General features: G+C 35.4%; 1 protein-coding gene across 2 annotated transcripts; it reads left to right on the top strand.

Moving 5' to 3' along the window:
- Nucleotides 1-156: 156 nt before the first annotated feature.
- On the top strand, nucleotides 157-19,132 carry LOC110834081 (uncharacterized). Of its 2 annotated transcripts, XM_087354292.1 has the most exons (5): nucleotides 157-380; nucleotides 750-824; nucleotides 1,625-1,711; nucleotides 2,855-3,163; nucleotides 5,918-19,132. In XM_087354292.1, exons 4-5 carry the CDS (start codon nucleotides 2,889-2,891, stop codon nucleotides 7,695-7,697), a joined length of 2,055 nt encoding a protein of 684 aa, XP_087210418.1. In that variant the 5' UTR covers nucleotides 157-380; nucleotides 750-824; nucleotides 1,625-1,711; nucleotides 2,855-2,888; the 3' UTR covers nucleotides 7,698-19,132. The 2 variants fall into 2 exon arrangements, with proteins under 2 accessions (XP_087210418.1, XP_021928576.2); XM_022072884.2 differs by lacking the exon at nucleotides 1,625-1,711 and having other exon boundaries at nucleotides 158-380.
- Nucleotides 19,133-20,200: the final 1,068 nt, after the last annotated feature.

Genomic DNA, 20,200 nt, shown 5'->3' with positions numbered 1-20,200 from the left:
GGTTTACAAACCGTGGCAAGGTATGGAGCGCTTTTCATTATTATTTCATCTGAGCATGGTAATAAAACAGTGGTCAATACAAGTAGTACGAATAACAATGGAAAGTAGCCGATGTCTTCAAAAGTAACAAGTATTTATTTTAGGTGTTTGAAATTCGATTAGAAGAAAGCATGACTTCTTCACAGCAATGTTGAATTAGATATATGGTTTTTGATTTTTTTATTGATAATACTGAAAATTAGGGGCAGAAAAAAATCAATTGTACTGCTTTATATGTTGGTAGCAATGTTGTCTATCGTATATATGTTGTTTTCGATGGCGGATAGAATTTTGTTGGTGAAAAAGAAAGCTTTTGTGATTTGAAAAGTGTAACTTAAAGCGTAAGTTACTGTTATCCGCATTTTAAAATAATATGAAAAGTATTATCTAGTGTGATCATGACATATGTGTTATTTTTTACGTGAAGTGATGGTAATTAGGTTTAAAATGCGACCTCTGTTGAAATGTTTTGGCTGAAAGTAGCGAGCATTAAATGTAGTCATAATTCTGCATTTAATTTCGTTGTCTTTATTGTGTTTAAAATACTGATGCAATGTTGCATTCTTGTAGTTGCTACGAAATTACAACCTAAAAATTTGCCGTCAGGTTGTCGGTGGTGTGAATTGCTATTGTGTATATCATTTCTAAGCCCGCTCGAACTTTGTCTACCGTAATCCCGGTATATAATAGAATTTTATTGTTTATTATAGGCGAATTCTGTGAATGATGGTTACTGGTACCACAATATTTTAAGACAGTGTGTTATCACTACAACTGCAACACATGTGAGTATTCCAACACTTACTATTTTACTCAAGTTGATAATAAAAAACTCGGTAACCATAATCATTCGGTTTCATAATATTATTGCTGTAGGAATTGGTTAGTTATTTGTTTATGTTATTGAAAAAAAAGAGGAAAAACACTGCATTGAAATAATTAACTTATTTTTAATATAGAAAGAATACAGAGGGTGTTGCTTTTCTTAACCTGGCAACAAGTATGGCACAAAGGAGATGGTTTAATTTCATCATTGCTTGCCGAAATTTTCATATTTTGAGAAATGTACAGCATGAAGCAAATTCCAGTGTAGAGAGGCTTTTGCTCCATTCTATGTGTGTATTACTGTCTGGTGAATAAGTCCATGTACTTTAATAAAAGTAGTGAACTGAAAATGTTCAAGAAGTTGTAGGGTCATTGCATATAAAATACACATACGTTAGGAGTAAACTTTTCATGACCATATCTGATTCTTAGAAAGTTTTACGATCTTGTTGGGTCTGCTTAGTAAGTGACAAATACGAAGTTTTCTGTAAATTTCCCCTAATTCTGGTTCACTGAAATGATTAAAACTCTGGTCCTGATTAGATATAGAGTTTATTCTTATACCAGTTGAAAGGTGTTATAGTGTAGATTTCATTCGGTAGTAATAAATTTCATTTATAAACCCATATATTATTCGTGGACTATTTCAAACCATTTGACAGGGTTCTCAGAAGTAAACTATGGAACATTATGAATATTTAGGGTTACCCACAACATTTAATTAAAGTAGTACAAAGTTTATACAAGAAAACATCTATAGGTATTGGTGATGGATCTAACAGCTCTACATATGAAATTATTAATCTGGGTGAGACAGGGCTGCCCAGTGTAACTTCAACTCCTGGAGGTGAGCCACATCAAATGTCAATTATTATCCAGTATTTTGGCAAACATTGCAGTTGCCATCTTCAGGGTGCATGTGTAGAGGTTGGGCAATTCTAGTAGTCTTGTCTGCACTGTAAGGTTTCCAGAATTGTCCATTCACCCTGAAGAAGGCAAGGACAATAATCATGTAGGCGCATGTATGAATAGTATCATAATGGATTCTGTGCTTGCACTTCTGATGTAATCTCTGCACACAGTTTGCACAATGTCCACAGTTGCCGGCTTCACCAATTTATCATAGACGTGTCCCCCCCGCCAGTTTATTTAACTACATAGTAAGAAGCTTATTCGTTGGAGCATCCAGCCGCTTCCCCTTTATTTGTAATAATTTAATTTTAGAAGAACTTCATGTGTCTGGACAAGCACAGGTTTCTTTCAAAAGATGGGTGCTGCACTTTAAATTTGAAGTATAATTAATTATTTTAGGTTAACGAGCAATAGAATTCTTTTTGAGTTGTAGTTTTGACTGAAAATATATTATTTCTTGGATACATCCAAGAGAACTCATGTATTTGAAAGGTTTTCAGACAAATACAGAAGAGTGGAAAAGTAATTCTTTGAAAAATGTAACACAACATCTTGGTGGCTGCGTGAAAGAAAAATGTTTGAACTTCATGAGGATTTGATCCTCAACTCTGCATGTACAAGACCAGTACACTACCATACAGCTAATGTGCATTATGCCATATCATCATTTTATATTATTTAATAAAGGCATTAACATCACGTGATTTGTGTAGTTTGAAACCAAAATTGTTGAACAAGATACCTGGCATAGTCTATTATTAATTCAGAATTTGTAAACAATGTATGTGTGTGTTCAAGTATGAATTAAATCATTGCAGTCTTGTTTTGCCTTCAAGGGTCTTTTGACGTGATTAGCCCTAGAACCTGATGCACCTCTAAACCCAGAAGCAAACAGACAGAAATGCTCAAATTTGCAGTTTGTGGAAAGCAAGAAGTCACGGCCTGTTTCAGCTTCTCATGTTCTGCATTAGTGCTGCCATCTACTGGGGAAAAGCCCAATAAAATCTTTTTGAAGACATACGTGTGCACTTTTATAATAATAAACATAAATCATAAATTTTTGCAATTCTTTCCTCAGGTTTGATTACCGTCAGGTGTCCCTGCGCACACCTATGGCCCAGCTGGATTCAACAACCTGGCTTGCCACGACTGCTACCAATCCAAATACCAGTAACGCGGCAGCAGGCCCAGGTACGGCACCAAACAACAGAGGAGCTGGTGACCCTCACAACGTTGTTAAGGCACGGGAAGATCAGCTTGGGCAACAGCAGCACGGACAGAGTTTTGAAGACGTTGCTCAGCAGCAGCAGCAACAAAGGGGATTACTCAAAATTCCATCTTCTGTTGGGAAGTGTTCCATGTTTACACAAACAGAACATACTAACAGGTAACCCAATCTGTGTAACAAGAGACTTGAGTATGGAGTAGTAGTGAGAAACACAGAAAAATAGGTTTGGACTAATGTTAAATTGTTTTATGAAGATTTGTGTGTGGTGGATTCAGATTTTTAAAATGTTGTATTTATTATGAATGCCACACATTCATATTTCTTGAAATTTGCACTTAAAATCATTATCATCACCAGCATCTAGACATCAGGAAGTTGGGCCACTTGCTGATCTGTTTCAGCCTCATTCAGTCAAAACCGTCTTTGAGGCCATCCCCGGTTTCTTAACCCGTGCGGTTTGTAACATTGTGGCTTGAAAAGTCTTCTTCTCTTAAATTTATTAGCGTGTTGAATCCCATTGGTTTCATACTTCAAAATTTTGTCCAACATTGTTTCTGTGTTTAGCACTTTTAATGTCTTCCTTTCTTTAAAAATTTCGTCCAAGTATTTCATGAATTTTATTTCAGCAGCTGTGGTTTTATATTTTTTTTCATATTGTCAAGTATTTCACTCCCGTGTAGAGTTTTAAAATGTTAATTCTGCTGTGTTTCTGGACTGTCAGTAGCTGGAAAATTCTGTTGATAAGGACTGTAACTTTTAAAAAGTTTGACATTTTAGTCACTTAAAAGCAATTATGCGTTATGTAGTATATAAACTGTTGCAGGCTATCCACATTGTTTGGAAATTCTATCATGTTTATTTATTCAGCTTCTTTTGAGAATATAACATGATTAATACGGTACTGCCTGCAACACGCAGTGATGACATCGGAATATTCGGAAACCAGAATTGACCGAAACAGTGAAGGAGAGCATCGTTGTCTGTGGTTGTTTGTAGCGTTATGACATAAAATGTAAAGGGAGGTAGTTGTTCTGTGCTTCGTGTCTTTCGTCTTTCACGTGAAGAAAAAAGCATTGCAAAACAACCATAATTCTAGAAATATTCCAAATGAGGATGAGGGAAGTTAAAGAATGAATTTGTGCAAAAATACACAGCCCTTGCTATAAGTCTGCTGTCTTCGTTAGGACCACTGTACTGCTAAAAATTAATTACTAAGCAGTTCTAGTGGGGATGTAATGGGTCAACAGGCTTATATTTTGAATTTGAATGAGAGGTGTCCTTGTGATCCCTTATGCCAAAATTTGGAGTACTTTTGAGAACATAACGTGTGTTGCATAATTCCTGTAATCGTTCATGACTTTTATGTATCGGGTAGAAGTTAGTGACATTTTTTCTCTGCTGGACTGTTAATAAAGTATGCATTCAAAGCAATGATGAGGAATATTGGTGAGTATTAAATCATATATTTTCCTAATCTTTGCTTTGTTTACAACTTTTTGTTGTCATATGTTAGAAATCACATGCTGGTTCTTTGATATTGATATTGTCTATTGTAGGAAAGATATGTAGCCGTATATTTATGAGGCTGTTTGAATGATGCATTCACGTAGAAGTGTCAGGCTTAATGTTATGTTGGAGAATTTTTCAGATTTTTACCTTCTCAAGATGAGGGAAAAATTGTCTTCAAGGATGTGCGTAATTCAAATAAATATGACGTTGTTTAACGAAGATGTTAAAAGTAACTCATTTTGAAAGCCTTTGCATAAATAGACTACTTCAGTCCTGGAATCTCATTTACAAATTGCGTGTCTTATAATAGGTAGTAAGTTTATTCTGAATGCCTGAATGCTGATGTGTGAGTATGACGTATCTATTTCTTCTTTGAAATAGGACACTGCTTCTTCCCAAAGTGGTACTTAAGTCTTTCTTTCCTGGTGCTGAACATTGTACTTGATAATTTGGCTGGCACTTAACTGACTTCTTTGTACATTTTGTCTTTTTGTGTTTGCAGAATGACATAGTAACTATTTTAGGCTCTGTTTGTGGAGTGAAGGAAAATGAGTGAAAGTGCTTAATTTGAAGGTTAAGGCTGTCCAACCATGGTCTGAAAACAGAAGAGGACTTATCATTTTCAAACAATATGAAAATGGAATTGCAATTCTTTTGTAGTCAGTACTGAAAGTTTAATTCAACAGTTACGCATCTGGCTTGTGTCGAGAAAGTACTAAATAAGGTTCTCGTGGCTCTCTCTTCAGTCATTTTTAGTAATGCCTTGGATGTACTCATAAATACTCACTGTTGCTGTTTCATGTTCCCTGATCAAGGTTAATCTCATATCCCTTCCAAATGCTAAATAATGTATGCTATTATTGCAACTGGAACAGCATAAAGTGGTTATTGTTTCTGCTCTATGATAGTTTGAAATGAATATTACAAGTTAAATTCCAGTGATTGAGATTAGCTCATGCTAATGGACCCCACAGAGTAGGTGACCCCTTCACCTCACTTAAAGATAAGGACAGATCCAATCCTCGAAATGTGCATTTTACATCAGTCGATGGGCAATGTCCAAAAACCCAACAGTCCAAGTTAAATTCTGCAAAGTGAAGGACACTTGTTGAAGTATTGTTGTAAACCTCATGACCCCACAATAGCCTGAGTGCATTGATTTATGATAAACAAGATATGCTTCTGGAAAAATTAATAGAGCTATTTTTATGTGTCGTTATTGATCTCACTGTCTTTCTCTACAATTTGTGAAGGTTTATCATTTGAGGGGTTTCTGTGTGTTGTTTTACTGTATATTTGTGTATATAGCCTCATTTTCAATCTCCCATATTCAAGTTGAAGAGCAATAATTGTCTCGGGGGGAATTGTCTTCCCTTTCCCCCACCAATTGTTTCATTCCCGCAGGTTTACACAAACTGAACATCCATCATCTCGCTACAACACTAGCTGTCTCGAGTCTGCTAACACAACCTCCACAACGCAGATCAGTTGCAAGTCAGAACCCACCATGTTTGACCCATCAACAATGCAGCAGCAGCAGCAGCAACAACAACAACAACAGCAACAACAACAACAGCAGCAGCAACAACAACAGTCAGCCAATCAACAAATGTATGCTACAGACAAAAGTAAAGAGCAAGAAAAGGCTACAAATAATGCTGCAGCGTCTGACTTCCCTTTCTGTTATAATGTCAACATGTTGCAGAAAGTCCATCAACAGAACGCCACAGTAGGTGTTCCTGTTGGGGGTATTACTGGTGATGATAAGGGATGTTATAGGTTTGATGTAGCTCAACCATTTGGTTACAACTATGCTCTTGTGAATCAGATGTCCTTGGCAGCAGCATCAACAGCAACATTCAAGTGTGATGTCTGTGGTCTTGTCTTTGGCCATCTGTCACTCCTGAACCATCACAAGAGGATTCATAATACTGCAAATGTGACAACGGCAGCAACGCAGAACAATCAGGCAGCATCGACAAATGAGCGACAGTATACATGTGATATCTGTGGAGCATGTTTCAGTCTTGCCGGTGAGCTGAAGAGCCACAAAAATGGTATGCATGGTAAGAGCAGCCAGTCCCAACAGACCCATAATCACCAGAAATGCTGTGATTCATGTGGTGTGGAACTTAACTGCCAGCATCATAACGATGCGAAGGGCAAGAAGGGTAGCGGGAAATTTGTAAAGTGTGAGAGCTGTCAGGAGATGAATGCTGGAGGGGCAAATGCTAGTAGTGCAGGAGCTGCTGCAACAGGTTTCAGTGGAGGTAATGGGGCTAGTGGAAATGAAACAAATGCTGGTGGTAACATGGCAGGAGGTACGGCAGGGGGGGGCATAAAACCAGGTCATCATCCGGTCAAACGCCGTGGAGTTGCTAGTGTTACAAAATGTCATAAATGTAATGGGTCTGGAATCATTTTTATTGGTGGTTCGAGGAATAATGCTTCCGGTGTCGATAAACCTTTCCATTGTAATGTGTGCGATGGAACATTCTCTAGGTATAGCAGCTTATGGAGTCACAAACGCCTTCATTCAGGTGATAAACCATTCAAATGCGGTACCTGTGGATTGGCATTTGCAAAGGCAGCGTATTTAAAGAACCATTCAAGGGTGCATACAGGTGAAAAACCATATAAATGCTCTGTCTGTGCGATGCAATTCTCGCAGAGTCCGCACCTAAAAAACCATGAACGGATCCATTCGGGCGAGCGACCCTACCAGTGCGAAGTCTGCGATAAGACGTTTGCGAGACATTCGACACTTTGGAACCACAGGCGGATACATACAGGCGAGAAACCGTACAGATGTGATGTTTGCGGTTCAGCATTTAACCAGGCTACGCATCTCAAAAATCACGCCAAAGTCCACACGGGAGAAAAACCCCATCGTTGTGACATCTGTGATGTTGGATTCTCTGACCGTTTTGCTCTTAAACGGCACCGTAGCGTACATGAGAAATATGGTAGAACTGGTCCTAACACCTCAAATAACACTGCATCTGGTAATCAGAATGCTGCAGCAATTGCTGTTAATAATGTTGGTACGAATACTCCAACAAATCCCGGGGGTCAACCCCAGCAGCAGGGCCAGCCATCTACAATTGATGAACTTTACAAATGTGAGGTTGGTGGTCCTATAGCATTTCCTGGGTGTTCAAGGCCTCACGATGAAAAGCAATGAGAAAACGCCCACCATCCAATTAATATTAATGCCAACCTTTCAGGCCCAGAGTACCAGGAATTAATAATTGATGAAATAATATAGACTGGACTGATTTGTTTTACTAGTACTGCCAGTTGCATGAAGGATGTGAAGTTTCCATTGAAATCCTATTTTTGTTCTATACCAGGGCCAGATTTTATATACACCAAAATTTTGTTAAGCTGTTAGATTCAGGTTAATCTGTTAATTAATGAATAAACAAAAGTTTATATCAATATTAAGCCTATTTCAATTAACCACAGTAATCCACAAGAAGTTGCTCACTATATGTTGCTGGCAGTTGGAATCTGGCAGTTAAGTGCATAAGATGCAAGTTAGAATTTTATACTCTTCAATCTCTTAGTACAAATTTATCCTCAGTTTTACTTACTTCATGCGTTTGTCTATTTACGCTTTATTATTTTAGTTTATTCGTACTTCAGGAACTTCATAATATCTCATTATTATTTATAAACCATTTTTGTTGGTGTACATTGCTAAATTATCTAAATGGCAATTTCTTGAAATATGATAAAAAAGAGAGAAGAGATACTTTACGAACCAGGGAAGTCTTTTCTTTTGATACAATCTCTGTAAAAAATATATAGTTTGTGTATTATAAATATACCATGTTTATGAACAGTGTTCCACTTGAGTGGCCGTCTTGTAGGTTATAGTGCCATGTAGTCTGGTAGAAGTTAACCAACATTTCAGAGGTCGTCACTGCTTTTGTCATAATGGCAGTCATTTCTCAGATAATGGAGACAGCAAGGACCTCTGAAATGTTGGTAAACGTCTACCAGACTACATGGTGCTACAACCCTGAAGATGGTCATCTTCGTACTCACCGCTGTGAGAACCTCGAATCATACTTAGTGATCCACTTACTTAGGCTTGTATTTCCTCTTACTCTTTTATGTAACCTCTCAGTTCTTGTGAGGTTTTGTTTGCAGAGCCAGCATTCTTAAGACCTCCACGAAATGATGAACGTAACATTGTTCCATGTTGAAATATTGTCAACTAAATTTAATGTTTTCTTCTATACTCTGCTGTAGTTTGTCATGTTCTTCTTCCATAACAATAGTGAGGTATAAACTCCATTCAGAGGCTGCTGGAATTGTTTCTTCTGACTTTTCCCTGGGCTGCTGTGTCACGATTTCCTATTGGCATTGATCTGCTTAATTAATTCTACATCGTTAATTAGTGTATTCCTTAAACACACGTGAACACAAAATCGCTGTATTTACTCGCATAATTACTCCTAAACATGTGGAATAAATTGATAATTTTTCTCCACATTTACCATCTTTATTTAGTTTGCTTAATCCTTTTGTATTGGTAGCTCAGATTGTATCTACAATTGTTAGATTTTAATCAGGATCTAAGGATAGATTTCTGCCCGTGGTACTTATAATTAACGTGCGTGAATGGATAACTTTCTGATCGCGAACAGATTGAATCCACTTTGTTTGTAAGGTAATGTGTTACTTGTCAGGCCTGTAGCTGTGAATGTATGACATGAAATTTACATTTGTACGTTATGGTCGTAGGTTCGATGCATTTCAGAAACAGTGGCTTTGCTGCTATGGGAAGCATTTGCGTAATGCTGGTATAAATTAAAAAAAGTGTTCGTTTCCATTTCTTATTCTGAAGACTGTACGTCAGATGATTGTGAAATGTGTAAGCATTAATTTGTATTTCTGCCAAAAATAAACTGATGAGTCAGTAAGTTAATGCATATGAAATTTGAGGTTTTTTACAGCATAACTGATTGTTACAGCTGAGTGGTTAGCACTTCTGCTTTATGTTTAGAAGGTCATGGATTATAGTCTTAGCCCAAAAAGTGGCTATCCTGACTGAGGTTCTTTGTGGTGTTCCTCAGTCACTTCAGACAAATGTCATGATAGTACATTCTGTTACTGCCCCATGAGGTGTGTGATAGACCTGACCAAGCAGCTCATTATCATATTCTCGGTCCTAACTTAGGGGCTTCATCTCTTGACCTGGCAGTTAGCTGGTCTCATTGTAAGGGTGGTTTAGTTTTAGTACCTTAAATATGGCTACAACCATTTCCTTTCATATCCTTTCCATGTGTCTTTTAATCATACAATTTGATGTTGTATATTCTGAGCTACTTGCAGCATTGTTAAATAAACTTGAAATATCTACTGGAGAGGTTATACAGATTGCAAGTATAGAAGCGAATCATTTTCCCATAGCTATGTATAGACGTAGAGATACGTTCCAGTTAGGGGCACTTTTAACGTAAATTGCGTTCTTCACAGTATCAGTGTACTGCTGTTCATAAAAGTTGGTGTAATATAATGCACCCAGAGGTGTTATTTACATCTTCCTGTCAGTTATTATAGTTCTTAATATTTATTTCAATAAAATTACGTGCTTTTAATTGCACTGTTTATACTTTTAGGTGTTTTTCATGCTCTAGGTTTAGCAAACAAAATATGGGTCCGTCCACATCTGTCACATTTTCCCATGAGGGTAGGCAACCTGCATTAACAGGGGTCTTTGTTGGAACATGCTGTTTGACGACAATGGTCTTAGATCAGATTAGTGCAGGAGTGAGCAAATAATCTCAGTTCAACATTGGCTTGCGTGATGTGGCATGAAGAACATCTTTGAGATGTCAGTGTACTACAGACAAAGAGTACGCCTTTTCGTTCTTGTTTCAAAATAATGAGCATTGTGTCTTGACCATCTGTATCTGTCTGGAGACCTTATTCTGAAAAGCATAATTTCATATCATTTTTCTGAACTTCGTGGGGTGGGGGTTATTCTGCCTTCCCGATGTTCCATACTTTTTGTTTTTTACAGTGTTAACTTTGAGGCATTTTTACTTGGAGGATTGTTATGATACTATATCCATAATGTATTTAAAATGAGGGATTTTAGGCGTGTATGGATGTGTATTGCCTGGTTTGAATATGCTGAAGTTTTGCAAACTTGATCTGATAAAATTAAGGGTGTTTATGCATCTGATTTAAGAGAAAACTGAAATGTATTTAGTTTGTCTCAAACCACAGTTTGAGTCAACTTCTGGTATGCTACACTGATCAGCACATTGCATCATTGACATTCAGCCATCTTGACTGAAAAATCTATTGAGTTGTCCACTTGGATTGTGTCTGAAGTTGGAGTAAGAAGTTATTTGGCATTAATGTGACCAGTTTATTATTATATCTTTTTGTGGGAAGAGGTCAGTTGTATGCACATGCTATGTTGAATTGAAGGCCTTATGTGCAGTGCTGTTCGCTAAAACTGGTGGTGCATATTCTTAGCGAGTGAAATGACAATTTGTATTTTGTTGAGCAGTATTACTTTTATGGATACAAGTTACAGAATGATTAATGATATATGCTCATATTGAGAATTAGAATAGTGATACCCATTGCTTTATGTCAGTATTGAAGGTTATACCATTCAGTAGATAATGAATGGCAAACCTCCTTCAGCTTTATACAATAATAAAACATTGATTTTTATTCAGTTCAAATGTTATCTCTTGAAAAGATGGATAAACTCTGTTAAAACAAGAATGAAAATAATACACACATTTGCCTTGTGAATCTCCGAGGAATGGTTATTGAATGGAAACAACACAACCATCCCCCCATATATTTCAGTTCGTCGGTATATTGCCTGAACTCTTAAGCCTGTAAAAACATGCTTTAGTATGTATAATTTTACATAATCAGATGGCAGTCAAGTTAATTTGTAAACATCAGTGCATACGTTTTGTGTTCCCAGTCACATTTTTAACGTGTTTGCATGCAGTGAAGAACTTCCTTAGGTTATATGCAGTAAGAACTGGAGTTTGAGGGCAGTTACAATTTTAACGCAGTGAATAGAGTGAGTGTGGCAACCACGTGCTCATTCCTTTAGGCAGAATCAAAGCATTGCAGTGATATCAGAGAATTGGTAAACTAGTAAAATATAAAGTAAAAAAGGAAAACAGCAGTTCCAGTACTTTGTAAACAATATAATGAATGTTAATGATGGTATGTGCCAATGTAAAGTGTTAAAGCATTTTTGAAGTGTGCCGGTCGTTGAATCGATTGTGAATTAACCAGCTACATCATGCCAAAAAATGAAATTATTTTCTAGACTTCCACATGAGCTCCCATATTACATATATATATAAATAAAATAATAATAAATAATCTGAAGAATCTTGGACTTCCTACAACATATTTAAATGCAAATGGACTGATTTTAATAGAATTTGTCATTTGTTTTAATCAAATTTGTATACAGGTACTGAATTCACTTTCCTTGTTTGTAGTTTGTAAAACTACACTTTCTTAAGAATTTATTTTTTTTCTTCTCCAGTGGTGCAAACTTTAAATTGTGAGTGCTTGTAATTAAATTATCCTTCTGAAACAGATCCTTAGCATTCACTAATGTAACAATTTTTTTTGCGTGAAGCAGATTGCTAACATTGCACAAGTTAGATGTGTGTTGGCAACCAGTCTGTTTCATCCATATTTCTCATGTTGGCAATACACATCTTTCTTTGATTGCAGTGTTGGCACCTGTATAGAAATTCAGTGGTTAGGTAAATGCCCTGTGGTCAAAGTGATTCATGAAATACAAAGGAGTTTGAGGGAGGGATGAGAGGGGAGGATATTTTGTGGAAACTTCCAAGAAAGTGTTAGTTACAGTTCTGCCTGTCGTACCTCTATCAGCCTTGTGCCATGAACATTTTATTAAGCTGTTTTTGGCTGTCAAGTTTATATGTTACACTTGATTGCATGAAAAGTTGATAGTTTACTAGTGACCTACCCTGATAGATCAAGCATATACTTTATCATGAATATATTTTGAGTAATTCTAATGATAGTGCGAATTTAAGAATGCAATCGGTAGTTGAGGAATGCAGTACTGTATTCCTCATAAATGAAAGCAGGGGAATGGGGATGGTGATATATAATAAAAGGCAAACTGCTTGGTGTGTGAATGACCATTACAGGCAGCTAGTAATGATTGCAGTGGAAGCCTTGCCCATGCCTTACTGAAAACATTTATATCAGGTTTAAGTTCTGGATAGCATTTTAAGTCATGCACTCAGGTCAATTGTCAGATGTATGTTTAGTTACTGGTAGATTCACTATAAGTTTTCTAGAATTGTGATGTCACTCACACACCAAGCTGTTTGCTGATACCAGTACCAGCTAGTCACTTACATTGTACATTAAGTGGACAGGTATGTGAGGGCATTGTACCTAACCATGAAAGCAGAGCTCAAACAAATTACCATTGCCTATACAAAATCTTGATTGCTGCTAGAATACATATCAGTTACTGTGTCACAAACCAATGGTAGGTTTGTCTGAACATTCAGTTGAATTACCCAAGAGATGTTCCTGATGATCTTTAATTCTGAGTTTTTTCATTTTTGTCTACCAGAATGTTGGGCTCTGCTAATTGTGTTAGTTTTGGCAGGAATTGTATTAACTATTAAGGCACAGGAGGTTTTAAATATTCATGTATACATTAAATGCCTAAGTTGAGTGGTTCATATTACATAATGTTTGCTCACAGAAATTTTTTTTTCATTACAAATTAGAAAACAATTAGGAAATGTCTTATTTTAGAGGAATTATAGAAATTAACAGCATGTATCTAATGCTCCAATATTGTACATTTAAATGTATGTATGTTGGAATTTTAGACAGAGCCCTTCAGATGCAATGGCTCATGCCATACTTTCTTGGTGAGAAGACAACTATGTTCTCCTCTTCATTTTCATGTCTTACAACTTGATGAAAATTTCTTTATCTAAATATTTTATATTAGGCATGCTTGACATATTGAAACAGAAAACCTGATTGAAGGTTGGATGGTTTAGTGCGAAAAAAATTCGTATTACTACGGAATATAAAGATCCATTATGATATACAGCAAATGTTGAAGTATGAAGGAGGGAAAATTTGGTGTTTGGACATAAATTCAGGAAAACTAATACAGTGGATTCCGGTTAATTGGGACACGTCGGGACTAGAACACTTTGGCCCAATTAAGTGGCTGCCCCAGTTGTTCAGATTTCCATGTAAAGAGTTAAAAAGGTTTGTTCTTTAAGATTTGTCTCAAGTGAACGGCTGCCCCGATTGACTGATGGCCCAATTAACTGGAATTACTGTAAATGTTTTTCTTTGAGCTTGTGTAGTAGGGGCCACTCATGTTATCACTTCCATGTAAATATGTTCAATATGAAAACATTGGCACTCTGAACAGCTCCACAGCTCAGCTCATTCTGAAACGGATATTATTAAATTGCAGGGAGGGGGGCAATCATGCATAGGATTCTCTTCAAAGACATCTGCTCTCAGTTGTACACTGTGATTTCATTATTTTAATTATCTTTGGTACTCTTCTTTGAGGACAGCATTCATTTCCTGTATAACATTGGATATTTTCTCTGAAATCTCTCCATTTAAGGTGCTTTTCAATTAGAAGAATGGGAGGTCACACACACTTTGCCATTCCTGTGAATGTGGTGGGTGGAACTCCATGTCTGGGTAACGGGTACTTATGGAGGGTAGTTTGGACCTTTGTAGTGCTCTTCTGCTTCATAGATGCTTTGTGATTCCCAAATCTTAATTAATTTTATAATGCTTCTCCCACAGATTCCAAACAATATAGCGGCTTTACGAATCATAATTTTTCATTATGAATTGTTTCTTGAAACTGAGATATTGATTCCTTAGCATAAAATACTAGTATGTAATTTGAGCATTCATCATTTTATGCAGAAACTCAGCCATTTTCAAACCAAGTACATCTCTTAAAGGTCTTCATATTTCCACGTGCGCTTTTAGTATTTCCAAATTTCACATAAATGAAGGTACTTATCTGAACAAAAAGTTCACGCTCACATTTGGAGTCCCTTTGCACAGGGTAGGTCATCCCAACATTGATTGTGGTATTCATTATTATTTTCTTGTAATGGTTTTGCATATAATCTCTGGATTTGAATCTCTACTGTAGGCCCTGAAAATCTCATAAGGAAGCAGAGGTGACAAAATGTAATGCTATTGATTGCAATAATATTAATACCATATGAGGACCCATTAACTGTAAGAATGTTGTTTATGAAAATACAAAAATGTGTGTGAAAATTTGGGAAAACAATACATGTATGTTTTATGGCTTTCATATGTTTTTAGAAAGTAGGCATAACTTGAGTAAGAAAAGCAGAATTTGAATGAAACATCTGTTAGTAATTATTTCCACTGATCATATATTTTCATGTGCTCTATGAAATATCTTGAGAGGCTTTTCAAACCCAATTACTAAACAGATTTAACCTCCAAAATATCATTCATAAAATTTAAGTATTTCTTATATTAAAACATAACAGAAATCAAACCATTAGTCTTTTAATGTATATAATTTTAACATTTGAGAAATGCATGAAGACTATGTCTTGGGGCATGCAAATTTGTCTCTATGAATTACAGAAGTGCCACTGTGTACAAACTCAGAGGTAGTGAAATTCAGTGATTACACTGAATTTAATTTTACATTTTCTACAAGAAATACAATTGCCAAAATAGATGTGCTGTATTATAGAGCTCAAATAATGTAGAATGTTAGTGCTCAATGTAAGTGCAGTAAAGTTAAAAGGCTTGAAAGAGTTTAAAAACTTAAAGCTTTCCAGATAGTGTTGAATCAAAATGGAAATTGGTAAGTAAATTTGCATATGAAAGTTTAAGTGAAGTAAAATGGTTGCTGTTATCAGTAGAGTTCAAATACTATGTCTGGCACTTCATGTGTGACATTTTTATGTCATGTTAATCCATTTTGTACAGTTTTATTTCATGCATGTAGTTCCTGCACATTCTGAAATTAAATGTGAAACATTAGAATGGCAAAAGTAATATTTGGCAAAATTTCAATTAACCTGGAATTATGGTGCTCTATACTTTTTTCATTCTGTAATGTGTATCATGTGACTTTGTAACTAATGTATAATGTAGTATACATACACACGTGCCAGAATCTCTATAGCATCAAAGATGAAAGCGAGTCTCTTGGACACCAATAAATTAGTAAAATTCTGGTTATACATTTTCCGTGAGATGAAAGCTTGTAAATGTTTCATTAAGCTTTGTTTTAAACTATGTTTGTTGTAAGTGTACTTTTTTAACTTCATAGGTTCAGCTTTGTTGTCCTAAGACATGATTAATATCTTAGAAGTTAAGACCATTTTATGAAATTCATAAATTGTATTGTATGCTAAATTAATTTATCTAGGGTGTTTAATAATACATTTGGAAGGTGTATACAGTAAAATAACAAAGTTTAGCATTTAAAATATGATTTAATGCTTAATTCACTTTTAAAAATGGTAGCTCTTTCTGAAGACTTGCTTTTATGAGGGATCACAGGACTGTAAATGAACGGTTTTGTGTATATGTTTATAGTATTAACTTCCTTCACAAGATATAGTTTATGGATTACACTCTGATGGTAGGTTCATGAAGCTAGCGAGTGCATTTTTATAACCAGATGAATTGTAAAAAAGTAATACATTAACTCTTTAATCATGCATTTCTGTCTCATGAAGAAGAAAGTGGTACATAACACTTTTCCAGTGTAAATTTTTAAAAGATATTTGGCAACCCTGAAATATTTTGTTCACTGCTGCTGCATGCTGTTTTCTGTGATAACTTTACTGAGCAGAAGGCATGAAAGTTTCCTATATCCTGGTGTGAAAGTCCTTAGTTGATTAATAATAAATCTTCCCATTGTCCTCCATTGCCTTAGAGAGGCCCTGTTTTGTGGCTGTTCTGTTATGGCACATTGATACACAAAAATGCTCTCAACTTTAGCAACTCAGATAATAGAATAAGTCACATGTTATACAGAACAGAGCATCTGTAAATCTAATTGGTTCAAATGTTTCTCCGTTCAAATTGCAAAATCTGCAGTTCCAGAATAGTCTGCATGATACAAAGTCCCATATTTTACTGCAAGTCTTAGAGGTGGTTAGCAGTCCTCATTTTCTGTAGGTTAGACATAACATGAACTTCTTTATAGTAATATAAATTAAATTAATTTTGATGCTCATAAGATGGTTTTATTTTCTAAGCATAAGGTACTTTGTAAATAACACAGAAAGGACTTGTGTTTATGTTTGAACATGTTCATAGTGTACCAATTTAGGTTAGTAAATAGGAGAAAAGTTAAGAACATTATAACTAAATGTGACTGTTAAAAGAGAGGTAAACCTTAAACTGTATTGATTATATACAGTACTAATGGATTATATCACAAGAAATGAAACCACTGATATGGAATAATGTCAGTCTGCAGGTTGTGTTAATGGGGAAATATTTGTTTGTATATATGTGACAATGGCAAAATAATATAAAAGCTTTGTTCATATGAGAATAGTTTGATGGCTTGATAATTGATTACCCTTCTATTGTATGCGTAATAATTTAAATACAATTTTCTTTTACAGTACTTTTTCAAAGAAATTCAGGGGGGTATCTGTCTGTTTATTTTGTTTTGAGCACTAAGTAACTTTGCTTGCTGGATTACTTTTAAAAGTATCATGTAACATGAACATAAGTGGTAGGAAAGGTGAGATTTAAAGGTTCTCATGGTGGTGAAGATGGCAATGTTCTGGGTTTTGGCTGTGTATGTACTTGTAGGTATATACACTTTCACGTCCCCCATGAGTCCATCATCAGTTTTACTGGTTGTTTCTCAAATGTAATTACTTTTCTTGAATTGCATGTTTGTGGTTGGTGGATTCCTAACATTATTGTTGGTAAAGAACATTTGAGAAGGCAGTGACTTTACATGATTCAGATGGCGCATTATGAGCTGCTCACAGGTTAATGTTATAATGTCACTTAACTGCACCTAATAACTAATTTACTTAGCATCGATTCTCAAACCTCTTTAATGTGTTAGAGAGATAATTTAACTTCATCTGGACTTTAGTGAAAGATTGTCAGTCCTAGTGTATGAAATGTGTCTACTTTTATGCTTGCATTACCTGAAGTTACTATGTAAGCAAATTCAAGGAACACATTTCTTTTTGAACTTAACTAGCCACACATAATTATTGTTAATTTGAACAAATTATTTAAACATTATTTGGAATGACATCATCTTGCCAAATCAAGGGAAGATCTAGTCAGTATTATATGCACCTACTAATTCTGTCAAGTGTCAAATTCTTGTTGGAGCCATTTCAATTACACGTGATGTGTCTACCGTTTAAAATTAACATAACTGTTTGTATTTGGGTTTGGATATTTTTTAAGATGTTTATTGCTTGAGCCCTCTGATATGATGGCGTATATCCCTGATTTATTTTCATATTTTCTGTGTTAGCATTATTTGGCTTTTAATACCTGAGCTGTATGGCCAACATATACATTATAGTCTTGTCATCACAGCTTTCAATTTCTTAAATTTTCTCATATGCACAAGACCTTGAAACTATTGTGTTGCAGTACCCAACTACAATCATTGGTTATGGAATGTACATGAAATCAGGACCTAGTTTTGTTGTATTAATATTCTAATAATGACTGTGCAGCTAATATTAAATGGCTCCAGATTGAGTCGTCATGGAACACACAATTTATGTCCTTTGCCCATTTATATAAAAGATATAAACATCACAAATACTTTAAATTAAAATTCTTTGTTTACCCTTCATAATACTATTCATTTTATAACACTATGTATATATTTTTGAGTTTTAATATGTATAGAATTATTTTAACTTTTGAAGGGTTTGGAAAGTTGTATCTGAATTTTTATAAATATTTTCAGAACTTGTATAGTTCATTTAAAGATTTTTGCTAAACAATAAACATTTTCTCAGAATTATTCTTTTCCATTACAGTGAATGTGGTGGATCATAATTACAAGGATCATTGTATTTACTTCCAAGTGTATCAATTCTGTGAGAAATGTGAAGAGTGTATAAAACAATATTTTTCTTTTTATTTGTATTTTTTTTATATATATATATATATATAGTGACATTTAGTTAGCATTTCAAGTGTCTTGAAAGTTTTATATGAGATCATGTTACTTTGTTTTTGTGTGTATGAAACGAGACCTTTTTAGTCCATTAATATATTGCAGGTATGTAACAATGTAGAAACATGATGTGTGGGAGGAATGGGGCTATGTCCTCTAACAAAAAATTAACTGACTAAATGAGTTTCAATATTGCTGCAAAACCAGTTGTGAGAAAATAATTAAAACATAAAGAATCCTTAATGAATCTAAATAAAATTCCCACAAGGTAGATGAATGTAATGTTTTGTATACAAAAATGTAATATGATTAAAATAGGAATAGTTTATTAATTGTATGTAAACTCAGTATTGATTTGAAGAATAAAATATAATTGAAGAATTTGTGCAGGATATAACATTAGCAATTGTATCTCTTAAATAAAGATATGTGTTATAATAAATTAACCATCACCTTGAGATTCCCTTAATTTTAGGCTTTATTGTTTGTTTGTGTAGCATATTACATACTTAGTCTAAATGCAAAGAATAACTTTCCCTTGGTTGCTGCAAGCTTGGATGTGTAATGGTTAAGTTTTACTTTTTGTGAATGCTGGTAGTTTGTAAATATTTTTGTGCACTATGAAATCTCATGGCAACAAACTCCAGTTGACCTCCGGAATAAATCAAGGTCATATCAGAAGTCAGGAGCACATTTATTGTACACTGAAACAAGTGTACATGAAAGAAAACAGTAGAGGTACTTGATGTGTCACTCTTTTACAGAATTTCCAGAATAATCCAAACATTTCTGTTATCACTGCATGAGCTTAGAGGTGACTGTGGTAAAGTCCGTTTCAGTACCTTACAGATAGATGTGCGCACTGGTTTGTGTGTCATCATCTGTCAAGGCCTCAGATGGGTGGTAGTCTGCGGTGGCCAAGTCTGCACTGTGTGGTAGTTGCGGCAGCGTTTACCAGCCATTCATTCCAGTTGTCTCTAATGTCAAACGTGCGTTGTGAATTGTCATGTTGAAGAATGAGTCTCTTATTGGGTAATGGTCATGAAGTGCACATTGCAAGCACAAAAGACATCACTAAAACAATTATGTCTACAAACTTTACCCCCCCCCCCCCCCCCCCCCGACATTAACAATCTTTTAATGGTGCTTAACATAAAAATGTTAACATTAACTATTCTATGGAATACAAGTCTTGCACAATCTTGTGATTATAACCCAACACAGAACTTCTTAAAACATCCAAAGATAGCTGTCTTCTGGATTGTATTTACATACTGGTAATAAGTTTACCCCACTTTTCAAGCATTTATCTGACTGAAAGTGCTGGTGGGAAGGAAAGACACATGAGGTCTGCAGATTTCTCAACACGGGAAAACATGGTGATGAACACACACAACATTACCCCAGGAATATTTCAAACCACAATCAAGTGATCTGGGACCCCAGATTTT

Source organism: Zootermopsis nevadensis, unplaced genomic scaffold, assembly GCF_977971745.1.
Source record: "Zootermopsis nevadensis isolate Lab colony 2312 unplaced genomic scaffold, Znev_1.0 Znev_ptg000023l, whole genome shotgun sequence".
NCBI lineage: Eukaryota > Metazoa > Arthropoda > Insecta > Blattodea > Termopsidae > Zootermopsis > Zootermopsis nevadensis.
Note: the sequence above shows the minus strand (reverse complement) of the source record. Positions and strands in the feature narration are given on the sequence as shown.